Consider the following 13,635-nt stretch of genomic DNA (forward strand, 5'->3'; position numbering starts at 1 on the left):
ACTAGAAAAATGTCTCAAAACGTATTTCCAGCAGAGTTATTCAGAGCTGTCACCTCCAAATTCACTATTACCATGTGATTACTACATAATACAGTTGAATTAATCTTCCAACATGGCATTGCTCTAGTAGATCACCATGTTTATTGTGTTTATCAGAGACACATATTCCTGTGTGTTCAGTAGGTACATTGGGTTGTAATTTGTGAAGTCCTTGTAGCACTGCATATAATATTACTGAACAAAGGAAAATTTCTGATTTTTGTTTATCTTTCGATTTACACATAATTCAAATTTACTTTTTCTTCATCCAGTCAATACCAGATTGTTAGAATCTCAACTTTCTTGAGTGATTTATCATTTATTGAGGCACATGGCACTTTTTAAAAACACAAGTCAAAAGTTTAGAGACTTACAAATTACATTACACATACACATACACAACTTCTGTCAATTTCATCATAGTCAAAACATAGCCAGCTGCTTCTGAGATGATATCAAGTGACAATTAAAATAGCACCAATAATGTTACACTACAGTTAGGTACAGAAGATATTTTATCTGAAAAAAGCAAGAAGTATATTTAGATGGTTAGGATTTATGTTCCCTATTAAGAGAACAGATGCCTTAAAAGATTAATCTTTGGTGCCATTTTGTCTATTTGTGCAGAATGTTGTACACGATGGGGCTTGTTTGGGCCAGATGCCTGCCTTGTCCAACTTTAGTCCTCTAAGCAGTGGTCTCCAAATATCTTCTGCAGACCATTAGTTCAATAGAATACTAATATGTATACTGTCAAAAATGGGTTCTATGGTCAAATACAATTTGGAAACACTATGTTAAAGTCACACATTTTCCTCTCCAGTGAGCTGTCACACTCTTTAATATACTCACATGCATTATGGATCTTCTAGAGAAAATGCATCACTTCTCCAAATTATTTAACTATAGAACCTGTGCCAGAATAATCATTAACCATTAAGCAGATAAAATACATGTTTGGGACACCAGCAGCATTGGGAAGAGAAAAATTACATAGATATTTAATCTTTGTTTAAAGCATCAAGGAAGTTAACACCAGGGAAAAATCAGAATTTTGCTGGACTTGTTACAGTTATTCCATAATCTAATATGCTTATTTTGATATACATGGTGGGTGTAAACTTGAGTTTTTTTCAGTGCTTTAAGGCCTTTAATGGAATTGATCCAGACCTCTATTTGCCTTTTTTTTCTTCAGAGAGCATCTAATGGGGTAATGTTGCATTGAACACACTTAAGGAATTGCTGTTCTAAATCCCATTTGCCATATTTGTCATTCTGCTCATCTATGGATACTATAATACCTTTCCTCCTTGGAACCTTCTGGCACTACCAGTTCTCTTAGGATGACTATGGGTCTGATGTGGCTGCCTCAGGGTTATCTGGTTAAAGAAGGACCCAACTACCTCCTTAGAATATACAAGGACCAATGATTGATTTAGGACACACGGTGAGACTGCAAGGGTCTCCTGCTTTGAGCAGTTGCAGGCAGTGGGCCAAGGTCACCTGGATTAACCTAAATCTCCTCTCCTTGAGCTGAGTGGACAAGGATTCTGCTTAACTCAAGAACTCATACCCAGCATTTGGACTAAACCAAGACAAAATATCAAAGCAGACAATTTATTTTTAGCATCCTCTTTTTCTCTCCTCTCATATCCCAGGCAGCCATGCTCTCTGGAATCCCCAGGCAGCCATCGCTCTCAATCAGAGACTTCCTATTGCAACACCCCATTTCTCCACTGTTTGGAAATTACCCTCCTGATCCACCACCAGTGTTTATGTCCTCTCTCTTTGAACACTCAACTAAATAATAGTAATTGAATTTTTTTCAATGGTTTTATCACATGAAAAGAAATATAACTTCTACTTTTCAGTAGAAGACTTTGACAGGTTTTTAAAAACTATATGCATTTATTACCATAATAATAATGCAATTAATTTTAAAATAAGCAAACCAACAAGACAAGGGCAATCAGAGCCCCAGTGTTTTCAGCTGTGATGAAGATTGAGCCTTCACTGGGGCCATTTCTTAGTCACACTTGCCCAGACTTAGCCTCAGTACCAGAGAGCTGGGGGTAGGATGAAGAATGCTGACAGTCTCCCTCTCCTGAGAACGTAGCCCTCTGAATGGGGCTGTGGGGAGAGAGGCCCTGTTCTGGGTTGTACCCCACTGTAGTGGAGTTTCAGTCCCTGGGCCCCATGGAGGGAGGGAGGGAGGAAGGAAGGAAGGAAGGAAGGAAGGAAGGAAGGAAGGAAGGAAGGTAGGAAGGAAGGAAGGAGTGGGTCTTGGTACAAGCATCACTGACTCTCATTGCTCTTATTGAGTTTTAGTATATTTTCTCTAAGAAACGTTTCTTCTTTTTGTTGTATGTTCTTAAAACCAATTCTAGAGACATAAAATGATTTTTTAAAATGATTTCCACCAGTTTCATGGGGTAGCAGTTTCATGGAGCATTTCTAACTGTTAGGCTGGATGTATCTCTCTAACTAACTTCTGATTTTATATCAGTGACTCAACTTCTCTTAGATTCAGTTACCTGTTTTTTTTTTTTTTTTTTTTTTCTTTTTGCGGTATGCGGGCCTCTCACTCTTGTGGCCTCTCCCGTTGCGGAGCACAGGCTCCGGATGCGCAGGCCCAGCGGCCATGGCTCACGGGCCCAGCCGCTCCGCGGCATATGGGATCCTCCCAGACCGGGGCACGAACCCGTATCCCCTGCATCGGCAGGCGGACTCTCAACCACTGCGCCACCAGGGAGGCCCACAGTTACCTGTTTTTTAAAATGAAAATAGTACTGCTTAATTTTTAAGGTTTTCCTTAACATTAAATAACTATACATATAAAGTATTTAACATAATATATCTCATATGGAAGAGTTTTTTTGTAAAAAGTAACTATTATGGTCAAAGTGATCATATGTTCTGTATTCATTCATCCACTCAAATATTTCTTGAGCAAAAGGCTATGTTTTACTATTCTAGATAGTAAAACATAGAAGGAATCAAAGGGGATTCCTTCAGAGAGTTTATATTTTAATGGAGGAGATAGACAATAAATGGATATATAAAATAATGTCAGGAAGCACTAAGTATGATAAAGAAAAATAAAACCGGTTATGTGACTAGAAAGTGATGGGGGGGCTGTCAAAAACAGGCAGATTCCCAAGTATTCCACTTTTTCCATTTGAACATGAAGCGAGTTTAAAATTTCCAAAGTTTGGCATTAAATGCCTCTTGTCTTCAGAAATAGAGCAAAAATCCTTTGTCAGTCCCTGACTCCCAGTTCCCAGTTTTGGACCTGGAATGTGTAAGTGTGTGTGTGTGTGGGGGGGTATTTATTTACAGGGATAAGTGATCTGAGACTGAGAGAGTGAATTTTAAGATCTTAGAGTTGGAGCAATTTGGGGCTGCTTAACAAGTGGCCTACAGGTGAAGGACATTGGAAATATAGGACATCAAAGAATGGCAAGTCTAGTGTATTGGGTAGGGCATTCTCATGGGGGTTTATGTTAACCAAAAGATAGAAACAGAGCAAAGAAATATTCCTAAAGCTGGTGATACATAATTCCTCCTAGGATGGTCACTAGGGTAAGGGGAATGCAGTAAATTATGCTGAGGATAAAAAGAATAAGATACTCCATCTCACCCCTGCCTAAGAGAACTGTCTGCAGTGATAGAAAGGCTCTCTATCTGCACTAAACAATATAATAGCCACCAGCCACATGTGATATGGAGCACTTGAAATACAACTAATTCAACTGAGCAGCTGAAATTTTAATGCTATTTAATTTAATTTTAATTAAGTTTAATTTAAATAACCACATTAGGCTAATGACCATCATATTGGACATTGCGGTTCCAGAGGTTTGGAACAATAGCGTACTGAAACCAGTAAGAGTGTGGCAGTATATTGCTGATCCTGCCATCAAACTGGAGGTGGTGATATTGGTGGGGATATTAGTGAATGGGATTTTGCTTTTACATTTTATAATGAAAGGTGTCCAAGTTTGGAAGATCTGCCTAATTCTATGAACAAATATTTTCCAAATAATCAATGCACAGTTATTCATGAGTAAAATATCAAAGTGCAAGACAGACCAGTGGATTTTAATGAAACTGGGCAATAATAGTTCATTGGCATGGTTGCATATTGCATATTACCACTAACCTGTAAGAGTATACTATTACTAGCTGAGTTTTAGCATAATATCAAAGAACAGTATTCTCAATTATATAAAAAGGATATTAGAATCATTTTCCCTTGTTCAATTATATATCTTTGTGAGGCAGGATTTTCTTTGCATACTTTAATCAAAACAACATTCTGCAACAGATTAAATGCAGAGTAGATATGAGAAGCCAGATATGTTCTATTGTCAGACATTAAAGAGATTTGCAAAATTATAAAACAATGATACTTTGATTTCTTTTTAATGGGGCTATTTTCTGTAAACATATTTTTATGTTAACAATGCAGTGGGTTTTTATTGTTATTTGTAAGTGAATTTCAAATATAAATTTCTGTTTCAAATTTATAACACAAACATCTTGATCAATATAACACAAATAAACAAAAGCTCTTTGGGGTTCTTACTTACTTTTAAGACCATAAAGGCGTCCTGAGATCAAAAATGTTTGAGAACCACTGATCAAGAAAAAAGTTATTGATTCTTCAGGACCTGGCTCAAATCTCAGTCTTAAAACCCCTTTTCCCTAGCTCCCCAGCCACTCACTCCCTGTTCTTTGTTTGTATAGCATTTGTATAAATGTTCCTTTGAATGTCTATATATTGTATGTGAGAGAGAGAGACAAAGACAGAGACAGGCAGACAGACACATATACAGGTGGAATTAAGCGATAGCCCTTTGCATAAAGTGGAAACAATGGTACATTTATGGACAAAGACAAAGGAGTCAGCAAAAAAGGAAAAGAAAAATTAAAAGAAAAATACAGAACAATTACACAAAAGCATTTGTTAGATTTTAAGAATACTCGTTATGAGGAAGAACCAAGGTAAAAGAATTAACCTTAGAAAGGACTGCATTTTTCTGTCTACAACTGCATTTTTCTATCTACATTGAGAGAGGTTAAAATTTAGTATTGGTGAAATAGAAACTAAGAACGATGAGAGATATCATGTTGAATGACCTCATCTGGTCAAAAAAAGAGGAAATACCATCATCAACTGAAAGCTAAAAGGAGAGGAGAATTTGACATCATGGCCATCGTGGCCATCTTGGCCACAAGGTAGTGCTAGGAAACAAACGGAGATGAATAGAAAGCCTCGCTGCACATGAGAGGGGGTGTGGCCATGATTAGATAGCTCAGATGTTTATTAGAACCTCTCCAAACTTTCACTGACTTTCTCTTATACAGCAGGATAGAGAAAGCTACTTAGAGTCAAAGTAAAGTTCAGTGAAAAGGGAGCTAGTGAGCAGCTTGGGCAGGCATGGAACTCTGTAATCAGGAGCTCCAGAGAGGCTTTGTTTGTTTGCTTTATTTGGCACATTTAATTGTATGTTAAGCATAAGGCCAATTATATGAATAACTTACTCTGGCACATAATTGGAGTATATTATAATTTTTGATGTCTGGATAATGTCTAATTTAATTAAGAATAATGAACAAGTTTACTAATTATGGCTCTAATTATAATTCTTTTATGAGAATAAGGAGACCTTAGGGTAAAACATACCCTATGCCTTACTTTCAGAAAACACTATTTGAGACTAGCATCTTATGAAAAATTTTTATCAGCAATCACCCTTAAGTGGCAGTGATGGGGGTACAGCAGTTAATCTATATAAGGTATAGTCTTTTATAATAATTATAAACTGGATCTCATAAATAAATTACCATATTGTTTTGGCTTATTTGGAGAATTAACCACTGTTTGGTTTCAATCTTGTTATCCAAAAAAGTGTTAACGTATAGATTTGTGTATTTCCACCAAAAAAGAGTTTTGATTCCTCTTCTAATTAGCTGTTACATCCTCCAGTGAGCATGCCTTAATTTCCCAAGGCTAGCTAGATGCCTTTCTATTGGGTTCCCGTAACACACTATGCCAACCTCTCTCTTGGGATGTATCATATGGTATCATAAGCACTCATTCACTTGTCTGCATCTCTCAGATAAAAATTTCCTTAGGGCAAGATAGGTATTTTATTTGTTATACCATCCTCAGAGCCAGGCACAGTACCTGGTAAATACTATATAATAAGTATTTTAAATAAAATTGAACAAAAAAAAATAGGAAAAATGAAGTACTAAAACAAGTCACAATAGGTTTAATATAAGTTGCTCTTTTCAAGCTAAATAAAGGGGCAAGATGACACACAGGGACAGATTTCAGCACTTATGTTTGCAGGTACACACCTTGTAGCTCTTTCTTGGGTGGCTGCAGGAGATTTTGAATTAAGGATTACACAGATGGCCAATATATCTATGTTCTATTATTATTTAAGCACCTGGCATTATATGTTTTCTAAGGCACACATTTTTACATAAATATTTGAAATATTTTGGGTCACCTTCATTCTAATTGGGAACACTCTACTATCCAGAGAGTGCATAAAACCTCAGTGAACTATCTATCATGCATGTCTCTTTGGATATTTATTTAAATTAGAAAAATTATTCACCAGTTCTGTCTTAGAAACTTTCAGATATTTATAGGTAATTTTAAATGATCTTTTTGGATATAAAATACATGTAGTTAGCATTATTCAAAGGTTATAGAAGAATGTACAGGCGGTGGCCCCTTGCTTCCTCCCCGGCCGGGAGGTCCGACGTGGAAGCTGCTGGCTGGCCAAGCTTCCAAGGAAACCCCCTGGGAACCAGAGCCCGAGCCGGAGCCAGAGCTCAGGCCTAGGTGAGGGGAGGTGGTGACTCGATTAGGCCTTGCTGCCGAGGCTGGGGCAAGTCTCTGATGGTCGATGAGGGAGGGCAGGCAGTTCATCATGGGTGGCTTTTTCTCAAGCATTTTTTCCAGTCTGTTTGGAACCCAGGAATTGAAGATTTTAATTTTGGGATTATATGGGGCAGGAAAAACTACAATTTTGTACAGATTACAGGTTGGAGAAGTCGTTACTACTATTCCTACCGTTGGATTTAGTGTTGAGACAGTAACATACAAAAACCTAAAATTCCAAGTCTGGGATTTAGGAGGACAGACAAGTGTCAGACCATACTGGAGATGTTATTATTCAAACACAGATGCAGTCATTTATGTAGTAGACAGTTGTGATCGAGAGCAAATTGGCATTTCTAAATCAGACTTAGTTGCCATGTTGGAGGAAGAAGAGTTGAGAAAAGCCATTTTAGTGGTGTTTGCAAATAAGCAGGACATGGAACAGGCCATGACTCCCTCGGCGATGGCAAATTCACTTGGGTTACCTGCCTTGAAGGACTGAAAATGGCAAATATTCAAAACTTTAGCAACCAAAGTCACTGGCCTTGATGAGGCAATGGAATGGTTAGTTGAAACATTAAAGAGCAGACAGTAATTCAGTCACTTCTGCTCCTCTGAAATGAAGACCACATCACATGTCCCTTTGGAAATAGTTAAAGTGTGCTTGACACTACTAAATGTTAAAACTGTATGATTGTCAGCATATACCAAACTGACTGCAACATTTGTAATAAATATTAAAAATAAGTATTTGGTTGGAAAAAAAGAATGTACATAATAAAGCCTCCTTCCTCCTTCCATTGCCCAGCTACATAGCTCTATACCCTCAAAGCAAACACTGATGAAAATTTTATAGATCATTTGTAAAATGGGAAATTAGGTAAAATGGTTTTAAAATAAATTTTTTTCTCCTCACATATTCTTATTGCATACACCTGGTCAAGGCTATCTCACCTTTTAGATCTCATTTGAAAAGGGACAAACTGAAGAACCTTCCTGACTCTTCATTTTGGTTTAACTTTCTCTTGCTTTTGATCCCATAATATCAGATAATTTATCTTTTATGATATATATCATACCCACAATTTATTATACAATATCTGTCTTTCCCACTGGACTATAATTTTTATACAAGATAGGAAAAGTATATCATATTAACAGGTATGCTCTTACCCTTAAACAGTGCCTTGCACAAGTGTGATACATAATGAAGTCTTAGTGAATGAGTGTGAAATGAATCAGTGTGGGTTAATCTATGAGTCCAGTCCAAAAAACAGAAACCATACTAGGTCTTTTAAGCAGAGGGAATAAAATTCAGGGAATTGTTTACATGGATGATAGAAGAGCTGGTGAATCAATCATGGATAATTAGGCAAACCAGAGATTGAAAACATCTAGGAGCCTGACTAGCCTAGACAAGAAGGGACAGAAGGAAGAAGTAGTGATGGAACCACAGAATGCGTTTGGGGACTCAGTAGAGCATAGATCCTTCTGTCTCAGTGCAGAAAGAATTAAGCGAGAGGCAGAGTGACAGCTAAGGAACGAGTTCATTAGTATAGAACGCTTGTGAGAGATACAACTGTCAGGCAAGGGAATGCCACCCTGAGAACTTAGTGAGCTACATTTTTACAATCAAAGGAAAAAGACCATCTTCTTCCTCATTTTTTTTTTTTTTTTCCCGGTAGGCGGGCCTCTCACTGTTGTGGCCTCTCCCATTGCAGAGCACAGGCTCCGGACACGCAGGCTCAGCGGCCATGGCTCACGGGCCCAGCCACTCCGCGGCATGTGGGAACTTCCCAGACGGGGGCACGAACCCGCATCCCCTGCATCGGCAGGTGGACTCTCAACCACTGCGCCACCAGGGAAGCCCTTCTTCCTCATTTTGAGTAGATATCAAACTTCCGTCTCTAGCTTCTCCTCCACATGGGGTGGGGGAGTTTTCTTTTTCCTACATGGTCGAACTGGGACTGTCATGGCACTATGGAAATGAGCAAAAAGGCAGTAACATATACTAAAATATGGTAAATCATCTCAGGTTTCAGTATAATGCCACCTTTCCCCTATATTCCTGCTCTTAGTACGTGCAGAAAAAGCCCCTTTTCAAGGATCATTAACTTACTGACTTCAATGGGCAGGATGTGGACCATTCCACCACTGTTTTATTGTTTTGGGGTATGTCTCATGCTTCTATTGCATAGTTTTGTTGCTAAGTAAGCCCACTTGGTTTTGTTGTTAAGCAGGCCTACTTTCTTGTGTAATCATTAATTTATGAGGTCTCTCATACTTTGGTCTCTAGTTATGATCCCTTAGTGGGATTAACTATTGAATATTTAATCACCTACTTTGTCCCTTTACTCTGTCCCTATCAGTGATACCAGATCTAGAAGTTGGGCTACTCAAAGAGCTAGAACTTTGGCTCTCAGCAGTTGGATCTCAGAAGGAGGGGTTTTTGTTCTGCATGAGCTGAGAAGATGCAGCCACAGCCAAAGATATTCCCGCAGAGTCTAAGAGAGGAAGAAATACTCTGGTTTCTCTATTGCTCTCACCTTCCCATTTTCACCATTGCTTAAACCTGTCCAGAAGCCAGTTGGCAAGAGAGACCAGCTGGCAGGAAAATGGTGTTCCCTGTGATGTAGAACAGAGTGGGAGAAAGGGCAGGAAAAGAAAGAGTAGAGTAACAAATACCCAGTACAATTGACCCTATAAACCACCTGGCAGGCTGACTTCTGGGGGGAGCCAGCCTGTGACCAGCAGAACACAAAATAATAATTCAGTGTAGATGAATTCAGTGTAGATGTCTTTTCTGGCATTACTTTTTCAAGACAGTAAAGAGCAGCATATTTCTTTGACAAAATGCAAGTATTATACAGGGTTTAAGTCAACACATACTCATAAGATGCTACTGGGTCGGTATATAGGAAGACATATATTGAGTAATTAGTAAAATGAATTATGTCCATAGACAAAAAGAGAATCATGGTGAGAGTAATTAGTTCTGACATGTAGACTACGTAAGGCTGTTAGAAGCACAAAGAATAGAATAGCAAAATTATTTTACATACTTTTGTGGGAAACATTTATAGCTTCTGGGACATAAAAATGTGTGATCATAAACGATCTTGTGTTTTTCTGACAGCAAATTTATGGTCCAAGTAATAGGTTTCAACCATCAGAGAAAACATTCCAGACCATTTCTTTTTTTTTCATTGTTTCATTATTGAAGAGCTGACAGGAAAATGAGAAAAACAATTAGTCAATTACATAAATATAGAAGGTTTTCAATAAATATACTCTATCTCTAGAATTAAGAAAATATTATTAGGTTATGGAGGATGTAGCCCAACTGTTGGTGAAAAAATTATGTGTTTGTGTGTCTATAATATTGGTAGTGGAAGGAATCCAGGGAAAGAAGCAAAAAACACAGATGATGAGTTATTTCTGTCTCCTGGTGGAATCTCATGAAAAAAGTAATGCAAAAAAGTGAATTATTTGAACTTACACTATCCAGATAATCTAGTGGTATACTTTAAAGTTTCTGGGGACTCGATGAGAGCTCATTAAGTAAATGATTGATTGAATATATGGAATAATACAGGTGGAAAATTTATTAGAGACCATAAAGTAAAATTTCCTCATTATACAGATGAAAAATTGAGACCAAGAAAGGACAGAAACTTTCAAGTTTGCAGATATATGACAGATAATAGAGTTCCTATTTCTTGATTCAAAGACTAGCAGTTAAGAATACTCACTTTGCAGTCGGTCACACTTGGGATTGATTTACAACTTTGTTACTTCTTGTGTGACTATATGCAATTAAGTTCTTTTTGCCTCAGTGTTCTCATCTGTACAGTTGGTCCTCCACATCCATGATTCCTCATCCACGGATCCAATCAACCAAAGATCCAAAATATTCCAAAAAAATTCCAGAAAGTTATAAAAAGCAAAACTTGAATTTGCCACATACTAGCAACTACTTATCATACATAGCATTTACATTGTATTTATAGCTAATTACATAGCATTTACATTGTATTAGGTATTAAAAATAATCTAAAGATGATTTAAATTACGGGAGGATATGTATTGGTTATATGCAAATACTATTCCATTTTATATGAGGGACTTGAGTATATTTGGATTTTGGTATCCACAGATAAATAGTCCCCTGCAGATACCGAGGGATGACTGTAGTGTTAACTTTAGCTACATTTTCCCAAAGGACAGACACGTTCACGCTCACCAGATGCACTGGGAGAATTCCTTAGGGATGTGGTCAGCAACACTCCACCCTCTCAGTGAGAATCTGTCCAATGTGTCTCCTCAAGTCTTCCATTTTATAGAACTATCCCGAAGGCTAGAGGGGTCCAACAATATATAATTTTACAAAAATATGCTGAAGATTAGTCTAAAAAATAGAATATTCTGGGTTGCTCAGGGAAGGGGTAGTAGGAGGGCAATTTCTAGGTCAGAAAGGAGGAAGGTGATTGCTACTAGGAAAAATTTTATGGAAAAGCGTAGGTGGGCGGATCCTATAGGGTCAAATCCGCATTCGTAGGGGCTTGTTTTTTCTGCGTGTTGAGTTGAGGAAGTCAGAAGGCGATAAGTACGAGTAATGAGGCTAGTATTGTGTTTGTTAATAGGGTCAGTATTAGGCTTATTGTTCTTTTGCAGAGTGTACTGAAACTAGCTGATTGGAAGTCAGTTGTACTAATTAATACTGAAAAGACTATGAACCTCATCAATAGATAGATACATAAAGAAATAGTCATACAACATCTACAAAATGTCTGTATCAAGCAGCAGCTTCGAAGCTGAAGTGGTTGTTGGATGTGAAGTGGAATTTTAATTGGCGTAGGAAAAAAAAACCAATGAAAGTAGAAACAATAATTACATGTAGTCCATGGAATCCTGTGGCTATGAAGAAAGTTGATCCGTAGACTCCATCTGAGATCGTAAATGGGTCTTTGTAATACTGTGATGCTGTAGGAGTGTAAAATAAACACCGAGGGCGATTGTAATAAAGAGGGCTTGAAGTATGTGCTTACGATTTCCTTCTGTAAGACTGTGATGGGCTCAGGTAATGGATACACCAGAGGCCAATAGCATGGAAGTGTTGAGGAGTAGTACTTCTAGGAGGTTTAAGGGGTGAATGCCTGTTGGTGGCCAGCACCCGCCTAATTCAGGGGTAGGAGGCTCAGAAACAGCCGGTAAAAAATAGAATTCTGATACGATAAATAAGATTATTCCATATGGAAGTCCCTTTTGGACGGTTGGTGTGTGGTGGCCTTGGAAAGTGCTTTCTCCAATGACGTCTTGTCATCACTGATATTGTTAGAATATTAGTTAGTAGGCCCAGTATTAGTAGAACTATTGAGTTGAAGTGGAATCACGTGATTAGGCCTGATGTTATAAGAGCTGAAAGAGCTCCTGGAAGGGGCCAAGGACTAGGATTTACTATGTGGTATATGTGGGTTTGGTGGGTCGTTATGTGTTGTCATGCAGGTATAAGCTTACTAAGAGGGTGAATACATAGGCTTGAATTGTAGTGACAGCAAATTCGAGGATAGTGAGTAGGGCAAGAATGATAAATGTAATGAGAGCCATGAATGTGCTGGTGCTTATTAACACTAGGGTTGTGTCTCCGATTAGATGTATTAGTAAGTGGCCTGCTGTAATACTGGCTGTTAGTCGCACAGCCAGTGCTACTGGTTGGATGAATAGGCTGATAGTTTCGCTAATTACTAGCATACGAATAAGGAGGGTGAGTGTGCCTTGTTGTAAGAAGTGGGCTAGGGATGCTTTTGTTTTATTACGGAAACCTGTAATGACGGCCCTGGCTCATAGGGGGATGGCTATTCCCACATTCATTGAGAGCTGTGTGGTGGGTGAAAATGAGCGGGGCAGTAGTCCGAGGAGCTTGGCTGACCCAATAAATAGAATGTGTGATATTAGTATTAGTGAACAAGTTTGTTCTTTATGATTATGGATACCTATTATTTGTTTTGATATGAGTTGAATTAGCCATTGTTGAAGGGAAATTATGTGATTATTAATTAGTCATTTTGATGTTGGAAATAAAATACTTGGGAATATAATGATTAGAATGACTACGGGGGAGCCTATTATTATTGGGGTTACGAAAGGGGCAAATAGATTTTCATTCATACTGTTTCTCAAGGGGTAGGTTGTTTTTGCACTTTAGTGAGTGTTGATTTTGGGTTGGGGTAGTAGATGTGTTTTGAGATTTTTAGTTGAAATATAATAAATAATGTTAGAAATATAGATGAAATAGTAATAAATAATAGTAATATAGTAATAGTAATATTATTACTAGGACAGGTAAGGATAGTAGAAGCAATGCTGCTGTGGTTAGTACTGATCATACGAATAGTGGTGTTTGGTACTGGGTTATAGCAGGTGGTTTTATGTTCATGATTGTTAGTGACAAAATTAACAGCCCCGAGAATTGAGGATACACCAGCTAAATGTAGAGAAAAAATAGTAAGGTCAGCTGAAGCTCCTGCATGTGCTGAGTTGGGTTGGACCCCGCCTCGCTGCCTTTCCCCGCGCCGCCGCCTCGCTTTCTTGCGCCCTTTCTTGCGCCCGGACTCGCCCTCGCTCCCACTCCCCGGCGGGGTGGCGGCGGCTGGGGCTACGCGGCGGCGGGCGGACAAGAGCCCGCCTCTGTG

At 38.4% G+C, this 13,635-nt stretch overlaps 1 protein-coding gene across 1 annotated transcript; it reads left to right on the top strand.

Moving 5' to 3' along the window:
- Positions 1-6,930: 6,930 nt before the first annotated feature.
- LOC308615871 (ADP-ribosylation factor-like protein 1) lies at positions 6,931-7,698 on the top strand. Its single transcript, XM_081231741.1, has one exon. It carries the CDS (start codon positions 6,969-6,971, stop codon positions 7,443-7,445), a length of 477 nt encoding a protein of 158 aa, XP_081087867.1. The 5' UTR covers positions 6,931-6,968; the 3' UTR covers positions 7,446-7,698.
- Positions 7,699-13,635: the final 5,937 nt, after the last annotated feature.

This window comes from Mesoplodon bidens, assembly GCF_964165515.1.
Source record: "Mesoplodon bidens genome assembly, chromosome: 4".
NCBI lineage: Eukaryota > Metazoa > Chordata > Mammalia > Artiodactyla > Ziphiidae > Mesoplodon > Mesoplodon bidens.

Bases quoted from the DNA above. Each gene is read 5' to 3' on its own strand.
- LOC308615871 (XM_081231741.1), top strand. From the start codon at position 6,969: ATGAGGGAGGGCAGGCAGTTCATCATGGGTGGCTTTTTCTCAAGCATT.